The following is a 14,467-nucleotide window of genomic DNA, read 5'->3' as shown; positions in this document are numbered from 1 at the left end:
GAACATAAGGAAAGGAAAAAACAACCAACAAGAACAACAAAAAGGAAAAAGAATCTTAAAAAGTGAGGGTATTGTAAGCAGCTTCTAGGACAACTTCAAGCATTCCAACATATGCATTGTAGGGATGCCAGAATGAGAAGAGAAAGAGCAAGAAATTAGAAATCTATGGGAAAAAATAATGAAAGAAGAAAACTAAATTGGTAAAGGAAATAGATATGCAAGTCCAGGAAGCACAGGGAGTCCCAGAGAAGATGAATGCAAAGTGGTCCATTCCAAGACATCTTAATTAAAATGCCAAAGTTTGCCCTGGCTGGCGTGGCTCAGTGGGTTGAGTGCTGGCCTGCAAACCAAAAGGTCACCAGTTCAATTCCCAGTCAGGGCACATGCCTGAGTTGCAGGCCAGGTCCCCAGATGGGGGTGTGTGAGAGGCAACCAATCTATATATCTTTCACATGTTGATGTTTCTTTCCTTCTCTTTCTCCTTCCCTTTTCCTCTCTCTATAAATATACTTATTTAGAAATATACTTATTTATATAGAAATATAAAATCTTTTTTAAAAATTCCAAAGGTTAAAGATTAAAGAGAATCTTGAAAGGAGCAAGAGAAAAGCAGTTACCTACAGGGGAGTTCCCATAAGACTGTCAGCTGATTTCTCAAAAGAAACTCTGCAGGCTAGAAGGGATTGGCAAGAAGTATTCAAAGTCATGAGAAACAGGGACCCTACTTTTTCTGGGCAAGATTGCTGTACCAAGCAAAGGTATCATTTAAAATCAAAGGGTGGATTAAAGAGCTTCCCAGAAAGGAGTTCATCATCAACAAACCATTATTATTATATGAAATGGTAAAGGATTTATTTAAGAAAAAGAAGATGGATACTATGAACAATATAATGGCAATAAATATGTACCTGTCACAATTGAACCTAAAAAATAAACCTAGCAAACAAGAAGAATAGAAACAGAATCATGGATACGGAGGGCATTTTGATAGTTGCCAGATTGGGGGGTGTGTGGGTGATGGGTGAAGAGGTGAGGGGGGTAAGAAGTACTAATAAGTAGTCACAGAATGGCCAGGAGGATGTAAAGTACAGTACAGGAAGTGGGATAGCCCATAATTTACAAGTATGACCCAGGGACATGAACAATGGTGGGGGGGTTGCCTGAGGGAGTGGGGGTGCTGGGTAAAGGGCAGCAAAGGGGAAAATTGAGACAACTGTGACAGCATTATCAATAAAATTAAAATATCTAAGTGATGAGTTCCCAACCCCCAATTAAGGTAACGTGTAACCTTATGGATGTGGAATTTAGTGTGGGACTCAACTTAGCATGCTAAAATTGAATCAACAGATTATTCTCTTTTTTTTTGAGAAAAGACTAAAACGCTTAAGGTGGATGGCCAGCCTGTAGCACAGCAGAGAAAGCCCATGGAGCCAGAAGGTCTGCCTTTATCGCCCAAAACTTACGCAGAGATGTGTGTCATGTCCAAGGACTTGGCCTGTTTAGTCTTAGTGATAGTCACACCCATGCAGCCCCGAGTTTCCTACAGCCAATTGTACGTCACCAAGAAACTTCCCAATTATAGCATGTTCCCCTTTGTAGGTCAGCCACAGGGACAGGCTGGTCAAAGTCAAACACACACGTGCCCTGCATATCAGTCGTAGTTTCATGCTCAAACTAGTTTAGAGTGTTCTCCATGTGTTTTCCTTTCATGGGCTTGTTAGCCTGAGTCGCTTCTCAAAGGCAAGGCTGCTTTTGGAATCCTGGCTGCCAGTTGAGGACCGGACTCTGGAGGCCAGTGACCCATCAAGGTGGATGCCACCTACAGCGTCCCTGCAGACCTCTCACCCCCTACTCTTGTCTGCTGCCGTCTCTCAGGAGCTCCTGTCACCACTCTTGGAAAAAATCATACATGAATAAACTTTATTTTTAGTACATCAATAGTGATTTGTGTTCTGTTAAAAAATTTTTTGAGAGAGTACTGAGTGAAAATCCCCCATCCGCAGAGAGCCTAACTGCTCTGTGTTCTTTCCTCGCTTCTCCTGTGTACATTCTGCCTACATTACAAATAAAACAGGCACCACCCGCCACACACTGCACTGTGTTCCCTGCCTCTTTGGTGTATCTGGGCGTCCATTTCAGTTAGATTCATCCCCAGTGGCTGCACTGTTCTTCATGCGTGAAGGCTTGATCAGTTCCTCTATTGATGGATTTTGGGTCATATGCAGTTTTAATATTATAATAACCACAGTGAGCATACAGATACATGTGTGTCTATTCCTTGCATTTGAAAAATACCTGTGGAGCACTCACTGCATGGCAGGGGTCGTGGTAGGCACTGTGTGGACGCCGCTAAATAAAACCGATATGATTCCCACCCCACAGCGCTGTGGCCTAGACACAGTCTTTCTAGGATATTTCTTCTCAGTAGAATCGCCCAGTCAATACATTATTTAAACTATTCAAGCTATTAACAGGTATTAGCTATCCTAAAATGTGCCTTTCCAGCAGTGAATGAGTTGTCTTTTTTCCCCACAGCTATGTGAAAAGGTTTCTTACTCACGTGATTGAGTCCATCTGTGACCAAGCAAGGACGACCGCCTTCCAGGTGGTTGGAAGATGGCTGGAGAGAGCCGGGAAAGGAGACTAGCTTGGGGCTTCAGTGTGGTTAGAGATGGGGGCTGGGATGAGGGTACCCAGCTCACCCTGGAAGCTGCTGCCAACGCCAAAAGAGAGAACACACAAGCTTTTTTTTTTTATGCAGCTGCCCAGATGTGGAGCAAAGGGGAAGAATGAGGCTTAAAAGCTGCCAGACAGAAAAAAAAGGAGTTGGATTCCTTATCTGTCTGGAATGATGGTACCTGAGGACAGCTTTAGGGCCAAGCATCTCATCGATCAATCTTCACGGGTGCTTATGGCACCGATCTCTGGTGCAAGAGCTCATTCCCACTGCTTTTCTCATGGCAGCCTGCTCCCAGCTGTAGGCATGTGCACACTTGTTCCGCTTCTCACAGACAGTGGGAGCATGGGCCGGGGTCTGGCAGAATTCATGGGCCGAACACTATCTCTGATTCCCAGGCTTCTAAGGGAAGTTGAATGCCCGAGGTTACAGCCAAAGGAGAGAGAAATTTGGCAGAGGGCCTGGAAGCCCAAAAGCAAACACTATCCCCAACCCCATCTCACCCCTCACCTCCAGATATGGGACAAGGACCAGGTAGAGCTATCAGCACTCTTGGCTGCTCCCAGATTTTGGCACTCCTAAATATTTCTACAACTTGCACACTTGGAATTGATTTCTTAAAAAACCTCCCAAACTCCATTTGCCTCACAAAAGACTTGCCTCTGGCCTCACAATTTGAGGCAGACAGTACCACACACTAACTGAGAAAGTGGTCCTCAAGTAGCTGTGACTTATCCAAGGTCTCAGGTCAGGTCTGGGACTAGACCTGCATTTTCTCACTACCCCATGGCCCCTTCCCAAGTTTCCCACACAGGCCAATGGAGCAAGGCCCTGCCAAATGTTGCGCAGTTTATTTTTAAAAGCATTTTAATTCTCAGTAAGAACTCTATTTTGTTGACATAGAGACACAGAAAACACCCAGGAAATAATGCGTTTTCAAGGGGCAGTGCTTCCTTGAGAGTTTAATTGTGCTTCTGAACCCCCACTTATTCCTCTCCCCCCATGCCCCTGGAATTCCTTCCCTCCGCTCCCCCTTTCCTCCTCTGTAAGGTGGTGATGGTGGGATTGCCCTAGGTTGTAGCCTACAAAAATGGCTACAGAAGACAGTAATCCCTTGCTGGGTAAAAATGTATTGAGAGTATGGGGTTTCACATTCTAGAGGAGGGGGGTTGCCACGTGCACAACGTAGGAGCTAAAAAATGAATGGATGTTGAATAACATATGGATGCAATATGCTTTAGTCCAACTTCCCAAAGAAATGATAAGCTCAGCGGACCTATTCTTCTGTACCCTCAATGGGAGAAGGACAATGCCTGTACCCTTAGCATGGTGCTGGGCAACGTGGCGCTCAACGATCTTTGATGGATATGATTTTGAGGAATTCCCATTTGATGACGAGTTAGTCCTCAGGGTCAGTAAGCGACGAACCACAACCTGGTCCAGGTCTTCGGTTTTCCAGTCTGACGTGACTGGGCCTTCCTGGGGGCTGGAGATGGTACATCTCAACTCCAAGAGAGAAGCCTCATGCCCGAAACGCGGATGCCAAGTCCGAATGACGGTGGGCGGGGCCTGAGCTCCGCGCAAGCTCCCACGGTGGGTCAGGTGATTGCTTTTCCCTGGCAACGGCTTGTTGTTGGCAACCCAGCCTCCATCTGGCGGTGGTCTGGGTGGAGCTGACCCGGGGAGTCGCCCGCCATGAATCCCCAGTCGGGACCTCTGGGGGTCCTGGAGGAGAATGAGGAGGAACACTTAACCGCTGAGATTCACGGGCCCTCCATCCATTCCGAGAACCCTCAGGAGCGGATCCAAGCCCGGCGCCTCCGCATCGCCGCGCGCCTGGAGGCTCGGAGACGGTGAGTGGGGGCTGTGCGGCGGGGACACCGAACACCGGAGGGTGTTCGGGAGGCAGTGCGGTGGCCGAGAGGGCGCCTGCAGTCGCCCCTGCAGTGTAGGGCCGAGTGCCCCACGTGCTCTCACACTTCTTTCTTATTCCCTAATAAGATAGAAAACATTTCTTCCAGAAGCTTCAATGGGATGTTAAAACATTGAACACGCTAGTAAAGTGAGAGACAGAAATCCTAATCCCTTGGACATTTTCACCGAAAGCCAGGTGCGCCAGGCACTGTGGGCAGGACACTGAAATGCAGGCGATCCATGACCTGCGCTTGGAGACCCGTCTCTCTCTCCCGCCCCGCCTGCCCGACTGCCTGCCCTCCACAAGTATTTATCCAGTGGGCCTCAGCTGCCCCTCAGGGGCTCATCTGCTGCTGTGACATGCACCCTCCGTCTCAAAGTGTCTGAGGCTGATAACCGTATCGCTTTCAGTGTTGCTGCTCCTGTGCATTCGCAGACACAATGGACTGTCAAAAGGTGGCACCGGGAGGCACCTGCGTGACTCCTGGAATTCCCGAACACCCTCGCTGTGTCCCAGCGCTGTTCCGTGTCCTGCTGGCCAGGATCAGCAGCCCCACCAAGACGGTCGTTTCCCTTCTTGTCTGCTGGTCCCTGGACACAAGGGCCTAAAGTGGCGCAGCTGTGTCCCAACAAAACTTCAGTTTTGGCCACTGAGATGTGAATGTCATATCATGTTTGTGTTACAAACTTTCTTCATATTTTGATCTTTCTCCTAAATTAATAGACTTCTTTTGGAGCCATGTTAGGTTTACAGAAAAATCAAGTGGTAAGTAGAGCGTTTTCCCATATATTTTGAACCTCCTGCCTCCACACACACACACAGCCTCTCCCGCTGTCAGCATCCCCACCAGAGTGGTCTGTTTGTGACAACTGATGAGCCTCATTGGCACATCACTGTCAGTCAAAGCCCAGAGTTTACATTGTGATTCAGCCTTGGTGTTCGTGGATTTTGACAACTGTATAATGATGGGTATCCACCATTAGAGTGTTGAACAGAATGGTTTCTGTGCCCTAAAAATCCCTATCCTCTGTCTGTTCACCCTGATCTTTCTTTTTTAAGCGAAAGTGTTCTTCACTTGTGAGCCATACAACATAGGCGGGCCCTGTTTCTCCGGCCGGCCCAGTTTGCCAGCCCTGATGTGGAGGCTCAGTGGGATGTTCCGTGGGATGTTCCGTGGGGTAGCCCGATGGTCCTGCTCTGCTCAGACTATATTCTGACAGCGATCAGGACAATGAGCATTGCCCTGTGAGTGTGGGTGGGTATTGCCAACCTTTTCGATCTTTTCTGGTCTATAGGAGAGGCATGAGGCCTCACAGGTTTGCAGTTTCATTTCTCTGGTTATATGCGAAGTGGAACATGTTTTCAAGCATCTGTTTGCCATTTTCATTTCTCCCGTGAATTGCCTGTTCACATGCTTCGCCAATTCTTCTATCTGGTATTTTGTCTTTTTGGGGTATTGATTTGAAGGAGGCTTTTCTATTTAATAAAGAGCAAAATTTTGTCAGAGATCTTTTACCAGTTTTTACCTCTTGATTTTAAGGATAAAATTTTAAAATTTTAGGAAGTAAAATCTTTCAATCTCCCCCCCCCCACTTTGGTCTTACTCTCGCTCCTCTATTTACATCTAAGGGTTTTATGGTTGTGTTTTTCTAATCTCTAGATTTTTAACCTTGTAGAATGTATTTTTGTATATCGTGTGAAGGTAGAATTTTAAAGGAAGAATTTAAGGGCTAGAAATAATATCAGTTTCTCTGCTCTTTCCCATCACAGGGAAGCGCTTGGAGAATATTTAGATGGGAAGAAGGAGAGTGAGGAAGATCAAAGCAAGAGCTATAAGCAGAAGGAAGAGAGCAGACTGGTATGAACTCAGCAGCGAATGGGTCTCGGCGGTCCTGCGAGACTAGAGGGCGGGAGGTGGGGCTCGTACTTAGACTAGCAGAAACCCAGAGGAGACAAAAGTGTGGTGCAGACTCTCTCTCCTGTCTCCAGGCAGAACTGAATCTGCCCATCGTGGGAGCTCCGTAGGAGTAGGCCTCTGTGTTACCGTCTCTGGAACTGATGCTTGTTCTTCAAGATTGTCTGGGCTGTTTTTGACCATTTGCATTTACACATACATGTTAGAATCAGCTTGTCGATTTCCACCAAAAAACCTGCTGGGATTTTAATTAATACTGGGTTGAATCTAGAGAGCAATTTGGGAAAGAAATAATATGTTACTAATATACAGATTTATAACCCAGGAGTACAAAATATTCCTCCATTTATTTAGGTGTTCTTTCATTTTGTTTAGCAATGTTTTATATTTTATTGAGGTGACACTTATTCATTGTTGATGTAAAGAGTACAGTTGATTTTTTTATATTGATTTGGTATCCAGCAACCTAGTCAAATTCACTTTTTAATTCAATTCTAGTAGTTTACCTGAAGTTTCTTTATTACTTTAGTGTTTTTTACGTATATATTCATATCATCTTAAATTAAGTTCTATGTCTTCCTGTTTAATATTTGTACCTTTTATTTCTTTTACTTGCCTTATTGCATTAGACAGGGCCTTCAGCGCATTAAACAGAAGGGATAATGATGAGGCTCTGGCGTATTGCTCTGGCTTCCTTCTGAATGCACTCCAGCAAGTGGACTTGCCTCAAGTTCATTTAGAGCCCAAGTTCCCCCTTTAGGTCACTCTCTGTGTATCGCAGAACCACAAATTCCCTGCCCAAAGGGTTCTGAGTGCGCTTTCAAGGCCTACATGGGGCTTTTCCCAAGATCTGTCCTGCTCAGGGCAGATGAGCAAGGCCGCTGTTGTGCCACCTCAAGGCTGATGGATGAGCAAGGGCCATGGATGGAGCTTGGGAGTGCGGTCTGGGAAATCCATATGCCTGCACGTGAAGCCCTGAATGGTGTGGGACAGAGTGTTACGGGGCTCCCCCTTAGCCACCACCTTCTGGGTGGAACTGCGTGATGTGGTCTAAATTCAAATAGGAGTCTAAACTGTGACAAAGCTGTCAAGAACATATTTTATTGGCAGTTGATAACACAGAATTATAATTTTTAGATACTTAGATGTATGGTACGTGGACCTCCATTTAAATTCTTCCTTTGGGTCTCAAAAACATCAGGGTGTGTTTGTTGGTCTGTTGGTGTCTGTAACATTTTCAGTTTCACTTTGTGTCTTAAAGTCTTGATTCAGAAATTTCTGATGTTTGTATTGTCTGAGTGAAAAATAGAAAATTGATCAAAGCTGTAGGAAAGCCATTACTTCCTGACTATTCAGTACAAGTGATAAGGCCAAGGGCATTTTAAAGAGTCTACGTTGCCCAGGTTACCTGGGTTTAGGGTCTGTTTCATATTCATGAAAACTGTATTTCAAAATGAAATAGACAGAGTCTCTGACTGAGTCAGTCAGTCCTTGGGATAGAGATGTTTATAGGTTCTCGGTTCCAAAATGATTGGAGAGTTGGAGAATGTACAGGCTCCAAAACAGACTTGGAAAACCTTAGGCATAACTGAAGTGTACGTAACTTTTTGGTGAAATGATGACATCACAAACGATGTCATCATTTGTGGATACCGAGTGTGGTGTTTACAAGGAGGGATTAGAAGGGCAGAATCCCTGAGCCGGTGAAGGGAGAGGGCAGAGCAGCCAGCTACGGTTCTCTTCCCTGTAACAGAAGATCCCACGTAACATTACCTTCAATAAGATAGAAGCTTATTTTTCTGCCCCACTTACTAACCCAGGGCTGACATGGGGTCTCTTCCGTGCTGGGCCCTCACCTCCTTCTGCCCTTCATCTGCTTGTAACTGAATGCAGGTCTGGCTGCCCACTGCTTCACTGCTCCGAAAGCCAATACTTGAGAGGCAGGTGCTGATGTAAAGGAAAGTGGTTTTATTCTGGTGCGAGAGACCTGGAAGACGAGGGACTCTTGTCTCAAAGCCCAACTGAGCATCTCAGGCATCCTGGCTAATTTATGTAGGGGAACCCTGGGAAGAGGGGGACGCAGGAATTTCCAGCAATATGAATTTTCTCAGCTCGGCTCTTGGGTGGTGTCAGTGCTGTCTCCGGTGTGCATTGTCTTGCGGTTTCGTCCCTCTGTCCGCAGTTCCCTGCCCATGCCTGGGAGGAGGACGTGCGGCCGCGTCGCTGGTTCTGCATGAGTCTCTGACACTTGCCCATTTTCTCGTGGTCAGGACCATTCCTTGGTTAATTAAGTAGGCGGTGCAAGTGCTGATGTCTATAAAATACTTACAAGGAAACTCTTAGCACATGAATCTTCTATGAGTCGGTTAGCACAGCCTATTCTATAATTACCGCCCGATGAGGACGTTACGTTTCCTTCGGCCACGGTTGCGGCCCCTCCTACTGTGCTCTAGCACCGCGTTCCAGCCTGGGAGGAGGGGGAGGTAGGGGCCACAGAAGGTGCACTCTTCCGCTTCAAGGCACAGTTCAGAAGTGACACATACCGGCTCTGCTCCTGTGCTGCTGATCAGCCCACGCTGGCTGCAGGGGACTCTGGGGCGTGTATCTGTTTTGGGAGATCAAATGCCCAGCCAAAACGCGGGTATTCAGTTACTAGGAGAAGAGAGGAGATGGATATGAAAGGACAGTGGTTACTGTCTGCCTCACCACCCCCCCCCCCCCGCCCTGCCCCCCCCCCCCCCCCCGCCCTGCCCCCGCTGAGAGTCTTAGAAAGGACCCTGGCAGTGTCAGCCTCCTGGAGGTCGACTGGGGGAAGTGTGTCCCTAGAGCGCGCGCCAGCACACTGGCTGGCTGGTCCCTGCCCGGAGAAGAAACTGAAGCCCACCCAGAACTGCAGAGTGCTGTTAAACTGTGCGATAGCAACACAGCACAGCGTCCCAATGGAAATGGGATGCTACATAGATGCCATTCTTAAAAGTCTTAAGGTTAAAAAACAAAACAAAAACGAGAGCAAGAATTTAAAAAAGAAAAGGAGCCCTGGCCGGTGTGGCTCAGTGGATTGAGTGCTGGTCTGCGAACCAAAAAGTTGCCGGTTCAGTTCCTAGTCGGGGCACAAGCCTGGGCTGTGAGCCAGGTCCCTGGCTGGGGGCCTGTGAGAGGCAACCCATCGATATTTCTCTCGCACCCTGATGTTTCTTTCTCCCTCCCTTCCAGCCTCTCTAAAAATAAATAAATAAAATCCTTAACGGAAGAAAAAGAAAAGAAGAAAAAAAGAAAAGTCTTAAGGTAGCTTTTGATTCGTGCTTGGGTGGATAGAAGAGTTACCAACGGTTGTGACAAGTGTTTCTAACTTTATAAATTCCTTTGAAGTTATAAAGTTATAATTCCTTATAAACGGTTTTATACACTTCCTAAATATATAAATTCTCTATGAAGTGCTCTGACGTTGTAAGTTCCTTGCTTTCAGAAATTGGCTAAGCTGCTGCTCTGTGGCACCGAGTTGGTGACGAACATCCAGGTGGCCACGGACGTCAGAGAGACGCACAGGAGGGTGGAGGAAGAGGAGCTAAGGCGTCAGAGGTGAGGCCCCCCTGTTCTGAAGCCTGGTGGTTGCGTAGGTGCCTCCTCTGTGCGCCCCTGAGTTCTCCCCAGTCCTTGGAAAGTGACTTTGTCAAACTTGGCACAGTCCTGCCCCCTTATGAATTGTTCCTCCTTCTTTCCTTCCCTCCCCTCCCCCTCCCTTTCTTAAGTATTCCATTCTGGGTGCCAGGCTGTGTGGGTACAACCTGGAGTGAGCAGAGCCTCTGGTCTTGACATTGACAGTCTAGTCAAGATAGACATAGAAACACGTCACTGCGATGCATGTGAAAATGAAGGTTAGGTGTAAAGAGTTGTGGAAACATGTACAGGGAAGCCTTTAATTCTCTCTGGAGAGTTTACAGAGGAGACTCTCCAGGCAGAGTGACGTTTGCTTGGGCCGTGAAGGATGGGTAGGATTTGAGGAGCAGGTGTTTTAGGCAGAGGGACCAGCTCATGCAAACCCACAGATCACGTGATATGCTTGAAAATGGCACGGTAGGGAAGGGCGTATGGGCAGCGGGTTGGGGGATGAGAAGAGATGAGAATTAGAAGGTCGGTTGGGTTGTCCTGAGCTCAGTTTAGTGAGAGTGACCAGACCCATAGACATCTCAGTGTTATGTACAATGTAGCAGGTGTTGAAGAATAGGAGAGACTCCATGGTTGAAGCGCAGAGTGTAGAGCGTCGGAGGGACCACTGGAGCCCCTGGCAGACCTCCAGCTCCGGTCCTCAGTGGGAGGGCTGCCGCGCACCCCTCTGCCCAGCTCCCAGGTTGCCCCTCGGTCTACAGTTCAGTCAGAGGAGAGACCCTCTTGACCATTAATCCAGCTTCGCATGTACACACACAGTGCAAGTTTAACAATGGTATTTTTAGTTGTTAAACGTAAGGATCTCCCTTATTGGCAGCTGTACCACCTTTATTAGTATATAGTTGGTGACTTTGTTCTTGAAACTTCCTACTGACTGGCATGGGCTATGCCAGGAACTACACTGGCTGGTCCCCAGCAGGGCACCTTGCGAAAGGCCCTGAGTGCCAGGCCAAGGAGTGAGGACTCGTCCCCAGACGCTCAGGGCAAATGGAAGGGTTTAAGTGCAGAGTTAGTTACAAGACGAATGTGGATTTTGGAGAGGTGACCCGATGGCTGTTTTTATTTATTCATTTTTTGGAGGAAGAAAATCATTGAAATGTAACAGGTACTACGTAGCCGAGCTTGGAGGGTGGCAAGGGGAAAGGGGATCAGAAGAAATAAGCCAGGCGGTGAAAGACAAATACCATATGATATCACCGTTAACAGGAATCTAAACAACAAAACAAACAAGCAAGCAAAATATGACCAATGACACTCAAATATGGAACAGGCTGACAGGGTCCAGAGGGGAGAGGGGAGAGAATCATAGGGGAAAAGGGAAAGGACTCACATGAACAAGTATAAAGGACACATGGACAATAACTAAGGGTGGGGGGCAGAAAGGGGAGGGAGGCGGGGAGCATGGGGTCGGGGGCGGGCAGGGTTGGGAATATAAGACCGAAACCTGTACTTGAACAAGAATTAAATTAAAAAATTATATTAAAAAAAAAGAAGATGATTAGGTTGCAATTCCCGTCCTTCCTTAAGGGGGTGTGCAGGCTTGTTTGGAGACAGTGTCGTGGGAGCGCCCTCTGCTGGAGAAGGGACAGAGTCTCAGGCACATGCCCTATGCCCCGTCCTCAGACCTAAGGCCTTCCTTTAACCCAGGCCCAACCTCTGTAGTCTCCTTCACATAGTTTCTTTGGGATTTCTAAAAAGACCACCCCTGTTTTCCATCGCTAATGATGGAGTCTCCCTGTTTGTGGATGCCAGTGGACATTCATTGGTCATTTGGGAGAGGAACGGCCAGACTCTCAAGGTCATGTTGATAATGACAGTTCATCATGTGAGTAGCATTTGCTAAGTGATGGTTGCACTGAGCATCATCTCATTTGGTCCTGACGACAGCCACGTAGCAGCAGAGGCTCTCGCCTTCTCCGTGTCACGGGTGAGAACAGTGGGGCTTGCAAGGTTAAGTGTTGGCTTGGCCCAAAATTCTGGTTAGTTTTTTCTGTAAAATAAAAGACACAGTTTTAATTTTCACCAAGAACTTTATTAAATTGGATATGTTGAGCATGTTGGCTTATCTCCGGTTATTGGCTTCCAGTGGGTAGAGGCCAGGGGTGCTGCTAAACATCTTCCAATGCACAGGGCAGCCCCACAGCAAAGAACTATTTGGCCAAAATGTCAATAGTAACCCAGAAACTTCTCAAACCACTTTTGACATGTTCGGTCAGTCACAGCACCTTCTCCATGCACAGCACAAGTCTTTTTTTGTGTTCCAGTTGCATTTTTACCTTTCTTGAAATAATAAAGCGTAGTGTACCAAAATGCTTCATATCTTCTTCCATCTTCGATATTAAAATTGCTGCACAAAAATTCACCAATTTGGGTAAGTTTTAAAAAAATACACGCTGACATAATAGCTGTCACAATACAATCCAATGAAATTGTTTTGAATGAAGTTAAAGACAACTAAGCACTACTAGAGCCATTGTACAGAAAAAAAGTAAATGAACTTTTTGGCCAACCCAGTAACTTGTCAAAAGTTGAGAATCAGTTAATAGCAAAGTCAGGACTTGAACACAAGCTAAGTAACTCCAGTGACCAAGTGTTAACTACTGTCACCCTCTTACTCAGAAGCATGTGACCAATGGACTATTGATCTGTGTGCATATGTGCGTGTGTGTGTGTGGCTTTACTGTTGATCTGTTTGTTGTGTGCTACTTTGTTTATTTGGGTTCGGTTGCTTTATACTCAAGCATTACACTGAAAGAAACAGATTTCTCGGAGCCCGGTTTGGTTTTGGGTGGGCGTGTGTGGGGGCAGTGCTTGGTACCCGGGTCCTGTGTTACGGACTCTGGGGGACCTGCCCACTCTGTTGGAAGGCAGCACGGGGAGTGGAGCCGGCACGGACTGCACATTTGTATTTGCAGGCTGGAAAAACTGGAGAATGAAGTCAAGACCAGTCATGACAAATTCGATGAAATTACTGCCAAGTGGAGGGAGGGCAAAGAGAAGAGAATTCCCCAGGAACTGTGGGAATTGCTCAACACCCAGCAGGAGCACTGTGCTGGGCTGATAGAAGATAAGAACAAGCTCATCAATGAGTTACAGCAGGCAAGAGGCCCAGGTCGTTCATCCCGGCCAGGTGGGGTCCGACTGGGGGTGGGGGGCTTGCACTGGGCCATGGGTCTGCCTTTCCTGAACGGAGAAATGCGGAGGCCTCACTTTAGGCCTCAGAGTGCTGCACAACCCCTCGCCATCGCCCGCACTTTCTCCCCGGGCCTTCTCTGGTGCTCCCAAAGCCGCGTTCTCCCTGTACCATGTAATTCCTAGTGGTCACAGGTGCGGATGACAGGGGTCCAGGTGGTGGGTGCTTCTGTCTCCGTGTGTGACCAACCTTTGCCATGCTCTCTTCTAGGAGTTAAAAATCAAGGATGACCAGTATGTGAAGGACTTGAAGAAACAATCAGATGACATCAGCCTGTTGCTGGAGAGGATGGAGGAACAAGTGAAGAGTGTGATGAAAACCTTTCGTCAGGAGCTCAACCACATCGAGGTAACAGGGTGTGCAAGACCTGCCTTCTGCCCTGGGAGGCGGGCTGGGTTGGCCCTACACGTCCAAGAAGGCGCCCACCTGTGTTGGTCCTCTGCTTTCTGTCTCCACTCTGGGGTTTCGTTAGCTTATTGACTCATTCAGAGAGTATTCATCAAGGGCCTACTATTGCCGGGCACTGTACAGGGGGCTGGGGGTACGGCCGTGAACAAAACAAGGCTCTCAGTGCAGCCTGTATCCTAGTAGGAGACCGCTGGACAACAGAGAGAAACTGCTGAGTATGTAACTTGACAGGTGCTTCGAAGGAAATAAAGCTGGGTGGGGGTAAGAGGAGCAGAGGAGGGGGATTGGTGCTGCGTAACCATCATTTACTCGATTTACTTACGCTGGTCAGGGATGGGGGATGGGGAAGGCATGCTAAGGAGGATTCAGGAAGCAGTACTTTGAATTTGAATGAAATATCGAGTTGAAATGGAGGCTTAGATCTCTCTAAAAAGAGAGAGCCAAGGGGAAGGACACCTCTCTGTCTGGATTATGAGGGACTCATTCCCTCGTCCCAGGCCTGCCCCTCGTGAGCTCCACGCTGTCTTTGCTTCATGGGAACCCCACCCACAGCAATCAGCACCCCCCCCCCCCCCGTCCCGACTGAATGACACGCCAGGTTCGCCCTACAACTGCCAGCGAGGGCACTGGCTTTTCCTCCAGCTCCCGGGCGCAGGTATTGACTGAGCCACTGGACAGTTGGCAGGTTTCTTC

At 47.6% G+C, this 14,467-nt stretch overlaps 1 protein-coding gene across 1 annotated transcript in view; it reads left to right on the top strand.

The window, feature by feature from the left end:
• The first annotated feature begins 4,317 nt into the window (after nt 1-4,317).
• The window catches only part of DRC1 (dynein regulatory complex subunit 1), a 29,566-nt gene continuing 19,416 nt past the window's right edge, over nt 4,318-14,467 (top strand). The window contains exons 1-5 of the mRNA XM_037066849.1: nt 4,318-4,530; nt 6,363-6,450; nt 9,974-10,086; nt 13,089-13,272; nt 13,577-13,714. Of these exons, the coding sequence (XP_036922744.1) occupies nt 4,373-4,530; nt 6,363-6,450; nt 9,974-10,086; nt 13,089-13,272; nt 13,577-13,714 (681 nt within the window). The 5' untranslated portion in view covers nt 4,318-4,372. The remainder of the gene's footprint in view (nt 4,531-6,362; nt 6,451-9,973; nt 10,087-13,088; nt 13,273-13,576; nt 13,715-14,467) is intronic.

Source organism: Sturnira hondurensis, unplaced genomic scaffold, assembly GCF_014824575.4.
Source record: "Sturnira hondurensis isolate 20B ecotype Veracruz unplaced genomic scaffold, ASM1482457v3 Scaffold0016663, whole genome shotgun sequence".
Lineage (NCBI taxonomy): Eukaryota > Metazoa > Chordata > Mammalia > Chiroptera > Phyllostomidae > Sturnira > Sturnira hondurensis.
This window is presented reverse-complemented; position numbering and strand designations above follow the sequence as displayed.